This window comes from Galleria mellonella, unplaced genomic scaffold (assembly GCF_026898425.1).
Source record: "Galleria mellonella isolate WM207_F2 unplaced genomic scaffold, CSIRO_AGI_GalMel_v1 utg113, whole genome shotgun sequence".
Lineage (NCBI taxonomy): Eukaryota > Metazoa > Arthropoda > Insecta > Lepidoptera > Pyralidae > Galleria > Galleria mellonella.
This window is the reverse complement of record NW_026441975.1, coordinates 865,009-884,358: the sequence shown is the minus strand read 5'-3', so window position 1 is coordinate 884,358 and position 19,350 is coordinate 865,009. Positions and strand designations below refer to the sequence as shown.

Below are 19,350 nucleotides of genomic sequence, written 5' to 3'. Positions count from 1 at the left end.
GAAAAAAAAAATTTCCTTGTTTTATATAGATTATTATCAGTCCTATTTTCCTATCAGCGTAGGCAGAACCTTTATATAATATGACGTAACATCATTTTTAATCACATACGAAGATTATTTTATTTACATTATTGCATTTAAATTTTTATTATTACTGTTTTTCGCGGCTTTGTCAGCGAGAAATGATGCCGTCATCGATTTTACTTGTTTACAGAATACGAAATGTAAATCACTCGTGGATCTGCTAATGAAGCTTGAATTTGTCTTTAGAGAATAGCACTATACACAGCCATTGCCAATAAGCGTGCAGCCAAAAACTTATAATATAAGGACGCTATTTATTTAGGTATCTTAATATTCTTTATGAGAATATTACATTATTTATACAATTATATAAATACGTCTATGCTGAAAAATACATAATAAACGTATATGAAAAATAAACATAATATTAATTATAATTCGCAACAAAATAAATCCTCACCATTAATTAAACTCAAACACATCTCTTTAATTTTTTTTCAATAAATATTTGGATTATGTCCACATTTCAATTTAATGTAAAGAAACATTAACGAAATGCTAAATTTACTTTAGCAACTACTTCACTAAGACGACATGACTGTAACTTATGATCAATTTAAAATAGCTATAAAATTAATGTTGACATAAAATATACACAAACAGAACAAACTGCAAATGGCAAATAGCAGTAAATAGCATTTGCTGCCATTACGTACCATTTATTTATAGATAAATTGATATTTATATCAAACATCAATTAAAAAAAAAATTTTGTTGTGTAGGTCCCGGCATAGAATGGGCGATTCCTTCCTTTCCCGTGGGTGTCGTAAAAGGCGACTAAGGGAGAGCGAGCGATAGACCGCGGCATCCCTCTTAAAACATCTCCAAAGCCTAACTGCGGTTGCCAATCCGCCTGCCAAGCATAGCAACTACTGGTAACAAGGGGAGGCTTATGTTCAGCAGTAGACAGTTAAAAGCTATTATGATGATGATCATCAATTAAAAAAATTACATGAACAATCTTTGAGTTGTACATATTAAATTTAATAGCATGAAAATATAATTTCATTAATTAATAAATATTAATAGTTGTTAAAAGGTTAAAACAGATTATTCATAATTTATAGTGATAAAAACACTTATATATATATATATTTATAGTTACAATGTATGAAGGCCTTAGATGAAGGCATATAACGTCTTAGTCCTCGGAAGTGACACGCATGATTGATACAGTATATTCTACATGTAGTGCGTGCTGCTATTCTACATGATGCTGTTCATATCTACAGGCGACAGTTATCATTTTCTATCAAGTGGCCTGTCAGTTTAATTGCTATTTCAAATTGCATACTCATATAAAATATTAATTAATATAATAATTCGTAAAGATTCAAACATCTTTACTATGTTTAATTACAGACAGTTAAATGATTAAAGGAATTTTATTGAAATTTGATACATATGTGATCAAAATTGCTACATAAACTACTTTTTATTCAAATACATAAAATTAAAGTCGCGAAACTATCATACTTAATAATAAAAAAATATATAAACTATATATATTTGAAAGCTAAGCGAATGAATTTACTCTGTCTCATATTTCACGAAATCCGATAATCGGAATTGAAAGTGAATATAAAAAAATTCAATTTGCGATGTAACCAGATTCTAGCGCATGTAATATTTCATATATCTAAAGAATGACCATTATTACTCATAAATAAAGGTACGTTTTGTTGTCTTCGCGGCGGCGGCGGCGGCGGCAGCGGTGGGCGCGCGCCCATACATCGCACTGGCTGGACATAGAACGTAACTAGTATGCTCATTTTTAATTATTTTATTTATTTATTTATTACATAGTTATATTTATTATATGGTTATACAGATACGACATAAACTAATTTCAACGTGTAACAGGTAAATCGTTAATAAGTGTCTACATATTGCTTAAATACACCTGCTTATAATCTTATTTACATTATAAGCAGGTGTATTTAATACATATTTTGTCTTAAGTATATGTTATAAACGCTTTCCCCCATACAATTTAAGAATTACTGCTTTATGATGTGTGATAATGTAAAATGTATACTCGTATCATTTTTAAAATTCGAAAGCCTGCATTCGGCAATCCTAAATACACTTACTATGACTTTATAGTTATCAGTTTAACATATTTTCTATGCTATCCATAAAAAATGTAATATCTTGTTTTAGTTATAAAATTTACCTAATTAGTATGTAAGTAAATGCTATATATAATATAACATTTTACTAATATTTATTTAGTCATTATTTCATCTCTTAATTATTGACTTAAAACAAATTTACTTTAATTACTTCCTTTTAAATACTTAGTAAGCTGTTTCGAAACAATTATATAAAACATTTTTAGATACTAATAACCGTATTCTAGAATTATATCCTAAAATACTTTTTATTTTTATTGTGATGTATATGAGTACCAAATTTTATATCCGAAACCAATATGAACATCTTGACAAACTTACACATTGCTAATCTTAGTATACTTTTTCTCTCTTTTCCATAATTCTTTCTGTTAAAAAAAAACACATATTTGCATATAATATACGATAAATATATAAAACAGTTACGTAAACAGTTACGCCCTAGAGGACAGGGCGGATCACTCACCCCTATAGCTAAAAAGCCGGAGCACATAGCTTATGCGGCACTCTGATCGCAACCATGAAACCAAACGTAGCCTGCATTACCGCGGTGCTAGCCCTGCTACTGTCCGGTTAGTTCAAAAAGTTTCTAACTTTTTCTATTACGGCACGCTTTTTCTTGTTTTTTTTTTCCTTCATCTTTATATTAAAGTTATATAGAAAAAGTAATTAAAAAAATAGTCGAGTTATTATTGTAAAATTTTAAAGTTTTATTCAATAGAAAGTAACTTTTGCAGAAAATATTTAATTACTGTCAGCCATGCTATAATATTCTTTTTTTCTAATAATATTATTACCATTCTAAATTTAAATTTTGGCGGTAAATCAAAGTTTGATTTAACATACATATCAGCTGTTAACTTTTTTTTAAATTATTAATAATTTAATTTTGTCATTATCGGTAAGTGTATAATGTATAAACATTTATATAATTTGTTAGTATATTATTTATTTGATGTATATGTCCAAAAGTATATAGGTGTTCATAGTTAAATGTTAAACAACGCTTTGTGTATCACTGGCCGTAAACTTTTTAATTATGGGCCGCTCCCTAATTCATTGAAAGTGTCCTAATTCTTAGTATCTATTCAACCTTAATTGAACACTTTTTTCACGCGGTGACTTGTACATAATATAGACTTACGTTTTTTAGCCTATGTCTAATGTATGAAATAAAATTATATGTAAAAATAGAATTAAATAAAACAAATTGCTTCTCCAAAACTTTACAAAAGACAAAATATATGACGATGGTGCGGTTCTTTGTGTTTGATTATTCTTTTTGATAAATTTTAGTTTTTAGACATTTTTTTTTATGGTTATCAAGAAAATAGTACCTAAGTATGAATTCAAATATGTGCCACTTTCAAATGTATGCGATAAATTATCTCATTTAACATTTTGTCAAACGTTTTAAAAGTTATATAAATTGTATACAAATTGCAAGACAAAAATAATTTTTATTAAGTTATACAAAAAAGTTTTAAAAAAAACTTAAGTATTGAAAAAAATACGAGATTAATAAAACTATTAACTTTACTAATGCAAAAAAAATCGTTATCTGTTCAAATCTGGTAAATATAATAAATAACAAGAAAAATATGAAAAAATTTACTGTATTTTTTTAAAATTGTTAATTTAAAAAAAATATATTTATAAAATGTGCAAATAGACGTCTTAAAATACAAAATAAAACCAGTCAAATATGAGTTAAAGTTATAAGTATGGGCAAATAAATAGTTTTGTTTCCTTTACATAAAATGTATTTGAATATAGGAAAAAATATTAAATATTATTTATTATTATTATTATTGGAACTGAGAATAAAAACCTGATCATATAACTAAGTCTGTATGTAAATATTTTTAATGCTTCTTTTACAAAATGTGAAAAAATTTAAAAATTTGAATTTCAGTGCGACGGTGAGATATAATGTATTTATAACTTCGTGAATATGAACCACGAATTTATTCTACAATTTATACTTCTTATTATTTAATAAACAAATTGTTTAATGTTTACGTTACATAAACATTACGTTAATATCAACCTAATGGGTATATATGTAGATATAAAAGTAAAAAGTCTAACTTATATATTAATAAATTCACTGATTTTAAAATTTTAATTGACAAAAAAGTTCTACATAGAACTTGTTTGAAAAAATTTTTAAATCAATTTTTAAGTCGATGCTTACTAACGAATGACTATTAATGTTTTGTAGCATAATTTAAGATTTTCTTTTACGACAAAGACACCAACTTCGATCGTAGCAAAATCACTTATTTTTATTTAAAAACTAAAGTACTTAACCATTTTGATAAAATTTCATATGAGACTAATGTGAAAGTATAGTCTTTCATGTAAAAAAATAATCTTTTCTAATCGTTTTATAAATGCTAAATTTAAGGGAACAAACGTGAAGAAATAAAGCTGAATTGAGACTCTTCTCTTTTTTTCAAGTCGGTTCAAAAGAAACATACTATTTATAATCATATATCAATCACGGTTTTATGAAAGGTTTAAAATTTAACAATATTACTAACTCTGTAGAAATATATAAATATTCAAATTTAATATTTGAAAATATCTTTAAATATAAAATGTATATATATGTAATTATATTTATATATAATATTCGCATTCATATACAATATAAGTAGTCTATTAAATATGTATTAACTTTACGCGAAACACCGCCGTGACAAACTTTTCCTGCATGCTAGTTTTCTAGCTTTAGTTTGTCTCAGTAACTCAATTTTGTACCATGAACAAAAAGAAAACCAGCGATACAAATAGATTAAAAAACTTTGTATGAAAAAATAACAAAATTATATAATTAATTATATATATAATAAACAAAAATGACTATAATTAATGACTATAAAAAAATTATAGTCATAAAATATTTGATTATTATTATTACTAACACTTACCCGTGACTTCATCCAGGATATGTTTATTAATCGAGATAAAAAGTAGCCTATGACCATCTCCATTCTATATAATACGTGTATACAATATTTTATGACAATTGGTTAAGCTATTAAGGAGTTAAGGGGTAACAAACAAACAAACTCTCTTTCATTTATAATAATAAAAAGGATTGACCTTATTATGTAAATAATACTTAACAAACCATGAAATAAGAATTTTTAGTGCCACTTGAACCTCTCATTATATTAAGCAGATTTATATTGTTATTTAAATTTTTACGAATAAAGCAATAAATAAATGGACGTAAATAAAATAATTCTTAATACATCATTTTTTATGATTTATATATCCAATTAGCATAAGAGTATTGTCATAGCAGATCGTATTGCTTATTTCTCAAGCTGCATATTGGCAAGGTTTCTTAAATGATACCTTATTCCTTTTGTTAATGTTCTTCATAATTATCAAAGCAGTTCTAAAATCGGTTCAGAATTAGAAAAGCTATCGTGTTAAAGTCCCATTAAATTGTTTCATGCAATAATTGTAAACAACTTAGAATTACAGATAGAATGTGGTAGTGAACAACAGTTTACCGGCATTACAGAATACACTGCACTAATGCACATAATATTACTCTTGCATTACCAATCTTAATTCCTAAAGATTAAAGTGCTGAGTAATGCGATTTTATATATATACATGTCATGCAGAAGAACAAACTATTAATATAGTATAATATAATTAAATAATAAAACATAATTTTTTTTTTTTTTAAACATAATTTGAAAAATATATTAATTAATTACACAGAGCCCCTCTTTAAGACTTCTCTCTTTCTTTCTCTCTATTATTAATTCATTAATAAACAATATATTATATGTATTAATTTAATAGTATTATAAAATACATTTGTATTATAAATTACATTAGTATATAATAAAAGAAGGGAATGGCCAAGAAAAGGTGGATGAACTGTGTGAATGATAATACGCATAAAAGAGAAATGAGGTATGACAGCTGATATGGATCAGTGAAAGAGGAAGACATACTGCAACAACCCTATATAAATGGGTCAAAGGTGATATGTCCATACCATATAATTTCATGTCATATGTCATCCTTTAAATAGAAAGCCATATAACAACTGCTTGCTGCAAGAACAAGAGTTCCTTCAGATAGGCAATCAGCTAATTTACCCTTTTAAGGTTTAAAAAAAACATTCACATATGCCTATAACCCATTGTTTTCTCAATGTGATCATTTCTTGTAATTGTTTGCATCTATAATTAGTTTGCTATTTTAATCTTTTAGAGGAAACAATAAAGAGTATCTATCTATCATGTTTTTACATTATTGCACTCTACACACAGGGAGTAAATTTTTTCACAATTATCATTATTACTAATAGTTTATAATTAGATGATTTAACTTTATATAAAATCAACATTTTAAATGTAGCACTAAAAATTTTGCTGAGCTTATATTATAGTATTTAATGAGGGTTGAGCGCTGTTGCCTGAGATACAAGTTTTATAACCTAGTTCAAAAACAGATGTTTAAGCTGATCCAATTTTACAAATGAATTCGTACATACTTTTACTGTAATTTCCAGTGCTGAGTTTGTTACAATCATGGTTATGCAGTAAAGTTATATTTAGTAAGTTATTAATTTTATATACACGTAATACCTACCCAAAAAATTTAGCAATAGCAATCTTTTAATAAATAATAAGTATGTAAGTAATAATTAATACACTAACAGTATTAGCTAATAGACAACAGAATATGTATAAAGTAAAACTTTGCTGGAAGTTAGCAACTACCTGTTGCGTTGGAGTCGAGATTCTCCACATAATAAATCGACTTGAATGCACACAGTACTGACTACCTAAGCTTACTCTAGCCACATAATTGAATTTTATGCCTTCACAATTTATATCTTTCATTAATCTTAATTGCCACTTTTATTTACGGCTCTTTCTTTGTTTATACATGTAATAGGTCTCTACATAATCTTAATTTATAATTTGAATCATTTTTAAGAAAAATTATGGAGCAAAGATAATTTTATTAAAAAAGCACTTTGATATGAGTACCCACGCTTAACTTGACTAAGTTGAAAATCCATTTACTAAGTTTATGTTACTAATTATTGAATTTAAAATCTTTGTAGTTAAAATGGAGACAATTTTCTGTCTATTTTTAATACACCTTCAAAAAGCTAATTCAATCAATTATGATGTTTCTTTATGTAATCGATAGAGTTTGCTATTATAATTAATTTCATTATAATTTTATTTTAAAATCATCTGTTTCCTTCTTGTTGTATAGGAATATAATATGGTACGAATTCTGAACCTATTATCCATATATGTATTGTAGGTACTAACTTAATACACTCGGAATAATAATATTTATATTAAAAATACTGTTGATATATAATGCATGGCAATGAGTTTTCAAAACTAGTCACGTATATTTTTTTATAACACAAGAGGCAAACAAGCGTACGTCTCATGCACACCGCCAACCCTGAGGGTGCTCACAGGCGGCGATGATCACTTATAATCTAACAGGACTTCCCTTAACAATATACATATATATTAAAAGCACAAATACTTCAATAGTATAAAATAATATTCGGTACAAACAAGTCAACCGAAATGATGTTACTATTGGGTTATATTTCTTTCCAGGAATACCTACGTAGGGACCTAATACCGTGAAATTGACGAATTTTGTCAAGCTTAGGTATAACTTTTATCAATATTTATTGTATACAGGATTTTGTGTTTGTCTTACGCAGTTATTATTTTTTATTACTTTTTATTTTAATTTTTAATACACTTGATGATTATGCAGCTATTTTTATAGTTACCTCGCTCATAATCTTGCAACTTCAATTATATGAACTTTTAGTTCATATAATTGAAGTTCAAGTTAGGTACATACCTACTAAGATACTAAGACTGTTTTCTTTAATAGGAAATTAACTATACAGACAATAATTATTGCATTATATTTTTAAAATAAAAAAAAAGAGTTTTTTACCAATTTTTCTTGAGTAAAACTACTTTAGTTATATTTTCATTACTTAACAAACTTACTTTCGAGTAAACATTATCTACATACCTTATTTTTGAATTGCCAATATTTAATGGCGTAGCGTTATGTTTCGAAAATAAAGTTAAATATGTATGAAAAGGCGACAGTTTAATATTAACTATACTTTCCTATTTTTTAAAACATTGATAAATATAAATACAATTGAAATTAAACTACGTAATGCCCCTGGTATTGCAGACGTTCATAGGCTACGGTAACCTCTTACCATGTTGTTGTTAGGTTGTACGCTTGTTTGCCACCTCAGTGGTATAAAAAAAATAGTAATAAACCCTATTATATTTACTAACATTAAATTTTGTAAACTACTTCTGACTTATTTCCATTTCTTGAAGAACACGTCATCTTCGTATCACCTTGGCCCCAATTTTGTTAACAAAACAAAAAAAGAATGTTAGCTTTATTGCTCTTATTCTTATCGATAATTATAAAATGTATATATATATATATATATATAATCTATATAATACCTTTGTTATAATTTTCTTTTAAATTCTAAGAAAGGAAATAAATGCAATTAATTATCATTCGTGGATGACCGACTAGTTTTGAACTTTGTAAGAGCGCGGTTCACAGCTATGTTGCATGTATATATACATAGCACAAATTTATACATTAACTAATGACAATACAGTTAGGTATTATTCAAAAAAGGCTTACTTTTCTCAGCTTGGTTCTTATTATATTGTATTCAAAGTGATGATCGGTCACAGATATAATTTCTTGAGTATTCAGATATTCTCTCATTTCCTGTCTAGTGCAGAACAAAAACTACAACCATTACTTACAAAACACAAGCAGTGAAATTAAGGTTAGGAGAACAAATGATGCAATTCTTACAGTATGTAATGAAGTAATTAATTATTGTCCATTGGCCACGAATGAGAAGTAAATTATTCAACATATAATAAGCCTAGGCGTATAAAATCTTGGGGAAGGGCGCCAATAATGAGGAGCGGCAAATTCGAGATTGAGGGCGCATGAAAAAAATTTAAGTACTCTGCTTTTTCCGCATGTACACGTGTCATGATGATGTAAAATATATTTTTTCATTGTCAATATAATATAATACTTATAAAGTGTCTTTATCTAGGGCAGCCAAAACTTTTTGCCTGAAGCGGGATTGAACCCTAATTGTTTGTACTATTTATATATTGGTATTGTTATGTTTGAACAAAAAATAAGTTTCTGTTTTTAGCAATTACGTTCAAATGCTTTAACTGCTCATTCTTTTAAAAAATCCATTACTATTTCATCATTCAAGTCACTGAATTTTTCGTCCACTTAGAATAAAAACATCTCTTTAATATGACTAGGAAAAATAAAAGAAAATATGTTTTATATCTAGGTACTTAAAGTCTTACCTCCTTATTTATAAAAACCTCAAACCGCTTAGAAACCTATTTTAACTATTGAATTAGTTTATTTCTTTCTTTTGTGCTAAATAGTTTGAATGAAAACGACTAAACAGAATAATAGTAAAAGTAGATTTGAAGAAGTTTAGTCTTTATGAATAAGGGCATTAATATAATATTTACGCGAGAAAACATAACATCAAACTATAATTATTACTAATACCAAAATTCTTAGCGTTTCTTTTTAATATCCCGTCCTATTTCGTATTTCTTAGTAGCATAACGGGGAATACACTAGCCCTTTGCAATTAAAAAAAAACTGTGTTTTATATAGTACACCTATATATATGTAGTTATATAGTATATATAGTATACCTTTGCGCGATCTGTTTCTTCCATTTCGGCGACATTGTTTTATTATTATCTCGCTTGACTTCCTCGATTTGAATTTTTCAACAACTCTCAACACTCGAAGAGCACAGCAGCTCACAAAATATTTCATAACTTTATTAATTCTCTGATATGAATTTCGGAACAATAGTCCAATTGCTCTTCATGTTCTCTTCAAATTGTTTAATTGTTTACTATGCAAAATCGACTGACAGGTAAAATCGAACGTTTAATTCAAGTAATCCATATAAGAGGGCATTAACACCCACGTTAATACAATTGTTAACTTAAAACATACAAAACCAAGTTATCCACAATGACAGTGACACAATAGATCCTCTAATTATAGATTCCGAATTAAAGAGAATACGCAGAGGTAGGAATGAGATAAGTTCAAGATTAACAGCCTCTTCGATTGGAAATCTACAATCAAGGGTATTTTATTGTCGTATTGCCCTTTATAGGTATTAGTGCTAACAGAAATAATAAGGTAGTTAAGTTCTATGATAGAATAGTGTGCACTGAAAATAATAATAAAAACTTAATACTCACAATTTTACTAGTTCTTTATTTTATTGAACTAAGTAATATATTGCAGAAATCCATATCACTAATTTCAGATTAGAATTATTTTGTTTAATTCCGATATCATTAGTATGTGTGACTGCCAACACTTTAAAATTGATCACCACTGTTACTACCAGAAGTTCCACAACCTTCTATATTAGCCATCAATCTTCAACTGCCATTTTGTTTATCGCTGCTCGGAGCCTAGTGCTTAGAATATATTCTTTATTTTATTTTTTTGGTACGGATAAATAATTATAATTAGTCAGTTACTGACTTACATTCTAAAAAGATTTGGAAATTAATTGTTTCATTCGTTTATTGCTTGTTAGCTATCGTTACTATTACGAAAGTTTTGGGGAACACATCGTCATCCACATCATATTCAATTTTCAACTTTATTTCTTTATTTATATAAAGAAGAAACTATTTTAAAATAAATTTTTAATTAATAAAATGAGTGGGAACATAATACAAGAAATTTTAAAAAGTTTAGACTCAAACCATATTACAGTACCAACTTATATATATTATATTAAATTGTGAGAAGGATAGTTATGAAAATTTTTAATTTCACAGTTTATTTATTATACAATTAGTTAATTAAAAATACTCCCTAAATTAATTAAATCAAATATAACCAATAGGAAGGAAATAGACTTGAATAATTTCACAACTTCACCTTTTACCTTTCATAGATTTTATGAATAAATTTTATATAATATTGGATGCTTTTTCCTTGTTACTTCATGAGTGATATGAAATTTTAAACGTTTCATTGGGCTCGCTTAAGCTTGAAATAAAATGTTAAATGTTATTCGATTTTGTGTATATATATGTTTGTATATAATATTTTCCAAATATATATCACATTCTTACAAATTATGTAGGTTACAATTCCCACAAATGAAAATGTATTACATTTAATTACATATTATTAAAAAGAAAATTATAATTGGCTTTTCCTCATGACTACGTATACTTGTATTTTGAAATAAACTCCTTCTTAGATGACGTATCAAGATAAGATATATATCACATTTTAAGTTGGATCTTCAAGAAGATCCACAATTAACTTGATGCAGTAGTTTTTGGTGATACTGGAACAAACATACAGAAGAACAAAAATTCTAAAAATTACTTCTATTGCTCTTAGCTAGTCAGTTAATTTCATCATATAGTTAAACGAATCTAACGACACCTCATTTAAAAAAATGCATGTTTTTTCTATCACAAATAGTACGTATATACCAAATTTTAGTACGATTAGTTAAGCCGTTTAGACGCCAAAACATGCTAACAAACAAACCCATTCTCATATTTTCAACATTAGTATTGATGAAGAAAATGTTGACTATTTTTACGTTATACGTTATGACGTATATCTTACGAATACGTTGGCTATTTTTAGCTTCATATAGATATAATAATATGTCCAGTAATATTATTAAATTGATACGAAATACTTACCTACAAATCTAAATAGCAGTATAAATTTTATAAAAGAATAATTAATTTGACATTTTATACCAAAATTACACTGGTAACGTAATAACCCCAGCGTAATTTCTCGTATTACGTGACATAAACGAAGTAATCCTGTAAAGTGATTAAAGTAAATAAACCTTCCGCTGTTCACACTAAATGCTCAGTTATTATTTTTAGGCGCACCTATAAATGTTGCTGTGATTTTGTGTCTAACAAACACCTAGGTATATCATCATATATGTACATATGACTACTTTATTTTAACTTAAAAGTATGGTCAAATTTATTTTTAAAACAAAAATGTCGGTTATTACAGTAGAAAGGAGGAAATAAACCTCCATTGAATAGTTTCATAAAGCGAGATTTATCTCCATACAAATTATATTTTTACCTAAGAACGGGAAATCTTTAATCTTTACTAATGTTACAAATGTCAAAGTGAGTTGTTTGTTACCTGTTGACGCCTTAATGTCTTAATCAATTGTCATGAGATTTATATATATGCAGTATTTGGGATAGATAAATGGTATCCTTCACATAAGCTACTTTTTAACCGACTTAAAAAAAGGAGGTTCTCAATTCGAATGTATTTTTTTTTATTGTTATCTCATAACTCCGTCAGTTGTAAACCAATTTTCTAATTTTTTTTTTATCTGAAAGAATATACTTACAAATTAGTCCAAAAGAAATTTTATCAAAATGGGTTCAGTAGTTTTTACTACCGCTTATACAACGGATTGTGCTCAGAGGAATTATTCAATATGATGCCTGTGGCCATCTTCTATCATCGTACGGCTCGCCATCGACAGGGAGTTTACCCTCATACCTTACAGCCTAAATGGTCGCGTACAACACGATTTCAGAGATGTTTTCTCCCACGAACACTCAGATTATGGAATGAGCTCCCTGCCGAGGTTTTCCCAAGAGACTACAGCATGTGGTTCTTCAAAAGGGGGGTAAAGAGGTTTCTTCAGGGTCAGCAACGCGCGCGTAATACCTCTGGTATTGCAGGCGTTCATAGGCTACGGTAACCGCTTACCATCAGGTGGGCCGTATGCTTGTTTGCCACCTCAGTGATATAAAAAAAATAATAATCAAAGTATTTTTTTGCAACAATTGAAGATTGATTGAGATACAATGCAACTACCACTATTAAAACTGTCTGTGACTGGAGAACAATTAAAAATAACGTCACGTAAAACTACCCAAGTATATATATTATAACTAATAAAAAAAAAATAAAAATAAAATATATTGCAAATATAATATAATAATTTATATAAATTTTCTAAACTTTTCAGTCGTTTAAAATTTCAAAATAGAGGAGATTTCTCAATTCAATTGTATTTTTTATGTGTTAATAAATTTTGCTTAATCGACAGTTCTAGACAGGTTTTTAACTGCTACCTCATTACCGTAACCTATAATAATTCTTTTTGTAATCGATAGGGTTTGCCTATTTTTGTCTCCTTTATTAATTTTATCATAATTGAAGTTGCTTTTTATTTTTGTGAAACAAAATCTTTTATCTCGACAATTTATTCAACTTGAAATTCAAATAAAAAATCCGGTTTTAAATTTAACCAGTCGCAAGCTATTGAGCCTAATTTACAATAGAAATTTATACAATCGTCGTTATCTATGTCACAGTGACTCTACTTTTTCTTGGATTTTTAATTCTTAAAAATCGAACCTAGTAGACAAACATCAAAATAGATGTAACAAAACATATATAGTACTTAAATAGCATAGGAAAACTTTGTACAAAGTCGTCTGCTTGGCTACCTTTATCCCATTTGTATTTTAGCCGTAAAGCAGTTGTCTTTGCATGGCTGTGTTTCGGTTTAAAAGGCGGGATATGGCTTAGTCCTCAGTAATGGCAACGCATGAAACATATCATGGGCGACACACTCTTATATGTCCTATTTACGTATTGTTTAGGTCTTTTAGGTACTATTTACGTCTGTAGGCGACGATTACCACTTTCCATATAGTGAGTCGTCAGCCATTCTAATTTGCAATAAAATAAACATTATGTATTTACGTAGGTACGAGTAAATTACTCGATACAAAATGTAATTTAACTATTTTTGTCTAGGATCCTAAGTAACAATCAAGTGTAAGACTGTAAAAGATAGACCTAACATCTTTTCCTCGTGTTAATTAAAATCTTATTATGAACATACATAATAAATAACTCCTGCTGGTATAATGTTGTGAGGTAACGTTTAATAAGAACATGTGACGTGTACATTAGCTCTAATAATATTTATTAAGTCGCTTATATAAGACATTTTACCGTGGTTCAAACCCCCCATAAAAACTAATTAAGTTTATTATTAAAATAAGAAACAAATATAACTTAATATATGTAAAATTACATTTTTAGTTAATGAAGTATCGTATATTTTTTCTATTTTTACTTTTGAACCGATATAATATTTTACTTTTAAAATATTAGTGGGATTATTGTATTGTATTGTAAAAATCTTTATTGTACATAAGGCAGATTAAATACTAGTAAATGATTTAGTATACAATGGCGGACTTATCCCATAAAGGGATCTCTTACAGTCAACCTTTGAGAAGCTGAAAGAAAACTGTAGAATGTATAAGGGTAATAACCGTACAATTAAAGATAAACTAAATAATACCCAGTAAAAAAAAAATTGAATATATAACACAATAAAAACAGCTCTATATACCTACATATGTAAATAATAAAAGTAAATTAATAATAATATAACATTAATAAATAAAAACTTATACACATACACATACATATATACACATATACACACATATATACATATACATATATATATACATATATATACATACATACACATACATATATACACTCCTACATACACATACATGTATACATAATAAATACATATATTCACAATTGGCTCAATGAAGAGGGATTTTCAAAATAAAATTTTATTATACCTGCTTTAAAAGATTTCAGCGACTGTGCCATCTTTAAGTTATTAGGAAGTGAATTCCAGAGACGTGCAGCATGTACAGTAAATGACATGGCATAGCTTTGAGTATTAAAACAAGGCAAATCTATAATGAAGTCATTACTGCATCTCAGGCGAACATCAATTTCGCGAAATTTGAATCTTTCCTGAAGGTAATGTGGACATGTTGGATTAAAAAGGATATTGAAAAGAAGAGTAAGAATGTGGACATTTCTCCGTAGCCTGATAGGAAGCCATTTGAGTTGACTGCGATAACTAGATATGTGGTCATACTTTCGAAGGTTATAGATGTATCTAATACATTGATTTTGCAGTCGCTCAAGTTTATCAACAAGCTCCTGTGTGGGATCTAGGTAGGCAACATCAGCATAGTCTAGAAGAGGAAGAAGAAGAGATTGAGCCAGTAAAAGTCTAGTTCCTAAAGGGAGGAAGTTCTGCAGGCGCTTTAAGGAATGTAGTGATGCGTGGATTTTTCGACTTACTTCACCTATATGAGGACCCCATGACAGTGTCTGGTCTATAACAATTCCCAAATTTTTAACAGTAGTGGAATATGGGATTATTTTTCCGTCATAAATAACATTGGGAACTGTTAAATACCGAAGTTTAGCAATAAAATGAGAACTACCCATAATGACCGCCTGAGATTTATCTGCGTTAACTAAAAGCCCAAAATCCTTCGTCCACTTAGCAATTACGTTCAAATCATTATTAATTACATCTACAGCATTAGTAAGGTTGTAGATGGGAGCAGCAGTATATAATTGCATGTCGTCTGCATACAAATGAAATGAAGAGAGGAGAGCAGACGTAATTCCGTTGATGAAAATTGAGAAAAGTACAGGCGAAAGAACTCCACCCTGAGGGACACCTGCATTAATCGCGCACCAGTCAGAACAACAGTCATCCACACGTACCAATTGGCGCCGGCCAGAAAGATATGATCGGAACCATGCCAGAGCCAATGATGAGAATCTAAATTTGGAGAGAATGCCGAGAAGTACATCAAAGTCCACAGTATTAAAAGCACTGGTAAAATCAAGTAGCACTAATATTAAAATATTCTTTTTGTCAATATTGAGTCGAATATCCTCAGTAATTTTTACCAGTGCAGTAACCGTGCTATGACCGGTACGAAAACCAGACTGATACTGACTCAAGAGATCATTACGATAAAGATATTTAGTAAGGCGTCGATGAACAAAATGTTCCAATACCTTTGAAAGTACGGGAAGGATTGAGATAGGTCGGTATTCCGAGAAAGTAGACGGATTGGATTTTTTAGGGAGAGGAATAACATGCGCCAGTTTCCAGGATGTGGGAAAAGTACCAGTAGAAAGAGAAAAGTTTATAATGACGGCTAATATATGTGCTATAAGATCCTTGATAGGATCCAACATATCCAGACTGATATTATCATTGCCCACTGCCTTAGATTTGATAGAATTCAAAATGTCTATTACCTCTTGTGATAATATAGCTCCCAACTCAAATAAGTCTGCATCGGAACATACACTACAACTACCGGCTATCTGTGCTAGTGTAGACTGTTTGGTTGCAGGATCATAGTAGATAGGTGAGGTACTAAAATGTTTGTTAATCGCATTCAAGTCCAGGTTACGACCTATTGTGTGTTGCTGTTTGCCCACACCCAAACCTTTCAAGAACTTCCACAGTTTATTCGGTGGACAGTTCTCAATTCCCGAATGAACATACTTTCGTCTAGCAGCCCTACATAGTTTGCTGCACTTGTTACGCAACTGCACGTATCTATCACGCTCTACCTCGGAAGGATGATGTCGCAAACGTATTTTAGCTCTATCCCTGAGTGCCATAATTTTTTTCAAGTCGTCTGTTAACCAGGGTGCAGGTAGATGTCTTACCCGAACTGGTCGAAGTGGGGCATGCTTATCATAGATTGTCAACAAAATTGAGTTGAACACTTCCACTTTGGAATCAATATCTGCCGCAGCCTCCACCGCAACCCAATCCGCACCAGCGACATCGTTCCGAAGCGAAACGACATCAACAGTCTTATAGTTGCGCAACATCATAACCCTATATTTACGTTTTGGAGGTCTTAATTTATATGATGCGAAGACAAGGTCATGTGCTGAGAAAGCTGTTGCATTGAACTGTCCATATAATGAACACATTTCGGGTGAGGATGTAATAATATGATCTAGTCGCGAGGGAGGACCATTATGTGGATAGTGAGTGGGGCCAAGAGGAAGACAATGCAGGTCAAAAGATTGAAGAAGTGAGAGAAATTTATTTGAGCGATGATCATTTTTTATAATACAAGTATTGAAGTCACCCATTAAAATAAAATGCTCAAATCGTGGACAAAAGTCTGTCAATAAAGCTTCTAAAGAATTGAAGAAATTTACATGCAAAGATGGACTATAGTACACACCCAGCAAGATTTTAGTGTGATGCAGTGAAACTTCTAAGAATAAATGTTCAGGCGTCTGCGCAATTGACTGAGAATGTGATATTATATTGCATTCGATATCACCCCGTAAGTAGATCGCAACACCGCCGCCACCCACCATTCTAGAACTACTATTATTGGACACTAAATATGTCCTATCATTACGAAGCAGTCGAAAGCCAGGAAGAGAATAAAGAGTAGAAGGCAAAGACGGCTTCAGGAAAGATTCAGAGATTAGAATGGCGTGGATGTTCTTACACTTGAAAGTAGAAAGTAGGTCCATGTAATGAGCAGGTAAACTCTGAGCATTGATGTGTACTACATTAAAGTTCTTATGTAACGTCGCGAATGTTATATCTAAATTATCAGTTAGAGAAGGCATATCACTGATGTCGCTCTCAGCACTAGAAAAAAGCTCATTTGAAGATGACAATGAAAAATATTCTAAATCGGTATCATTATTTAATACATCTGACATTGAGCTGATATATATATATATATATAAATAAAATAAATATAAAATATAATATAAAAATTATAGTTATTATTATCTAGCAACCTAAAACTAAATACTACACTACGATTATTCCAGTTTTCCTCAGCCACTCGCCAGCCAATCAATCCAGAAATATTGGTAAATAATCAAAATATACAAATCAAATCAAAAAAGAGAATAAAGACAAAAAAAATGATCTAATTTTTATGAAAAGTAAAATTAAAACTCAACTTAAATAATATATCTGTTACAATATAGAAAATGAATAACCTCTCCCAAGTAATCACTATGTATACTGGTGTATACCTAGTATATATTTTTTAATACAGAAAAAAGATCATTAAAACGAAGACAACATAATAATAAATAACAGCAAATAAATTAGTGGAAATATTAAAAATAAAAAATAAAAAAAAAACCCACTGCTGCATCTTAAAAATAAAAAAAGGTAACAATTTATAATTTTTTTCCTTAAAACATATTTACGTACACATAAGCAATATTGGCATAAATAAAACTAATAATAATAAAAATAAATCTTACCTAATCATAGTTTAAAAATATTTGTTAAAATCGAATAATAAAATTGATTAAAATTTCTACTCAGTTTAATAAGAAATCATAAAACGGAACGCATAACAGCATATGTTCACTATCTATGATTTTACCGCTACCGGCTGCTTTGACAACCACCTGTCACAAGAGCGTCTATGTTGTTGTTGTTACATTATTGAAGTTAATATTTTTTTAAAATGATGGTGGATAAAAATAATAATGAAAAATTTTAAGATTTAGATTACTGTTGTAAAGTGATGAGAATTGAACGGTATTTGACCTACTTATTTGGCGCTTTCGATTGCATTCTGGTACTGCGACCTTTGTTCAGTCTTGCTGCTGGTTCTACAGATGACTCAGATATCTGCACAGTGGTTTTCTCGGCATTCTTGATCGATCGGAGTTCAGAGATGGATGTGATTTTTCGACGGGAACCATCCGGACATACAACTACTATTTTACCACCATTCGTCCAGCATCCCTTAACACCCAGGCTCTTACGAGCCTCCAAAAACACAGCATGTCGCGAAGCCGTTAGAAACTCGGTGACTGTCAATCCAGTTCCCTTTAACATCTTCTTTGCCTCCCACACATTTCTTCTAGTGTGATGGTCTAAAAATCTTATGAGGACAGGACGTGGTTTGCCTGTAATTATATTGCTGCCAAGTCGATGACATGATACCAACACTTGTGAAGAAATATTATGCAAATGAAGCTTATCTTTAAACATTGTTAGAAGCTTATCAAATATATCCTCATCTCTGCTCTCAACCAGACCATGAACAAGGAGTACCTTGGC

At 29.6% G+C, this 19,350-nt stretch overlaps 1 protein-coding gene across 3 annotated transcripts in view; it reads left to right on the top strand.

Moving 5' to 3' along the window:
• The first annotated feature begins 2,696 nt into the window (after positions 1-2,696).
• LOC116413226 (uncharacterized) overlaps positions 2,697-19,350 on the top strand; it is a 38,905-nt gene continuing 22,251 nt past the window's right edge. For all 3 annotated transcript variants that reach the window (XM_052893083.1, XM_052893087.1, XM_052893092.1), the window contains exon 1: positions 2,697-2,791. In XM_052893083.1, coding sequence (XP_052749043.1) covers positions 2,740-2,791 — 52 coding nt within the window. In that variant the 5' untranslated portion in view covers positions 2,697-2,739. The remainder of the gene's footprint in view (positions 2,792-19,350) is intronic.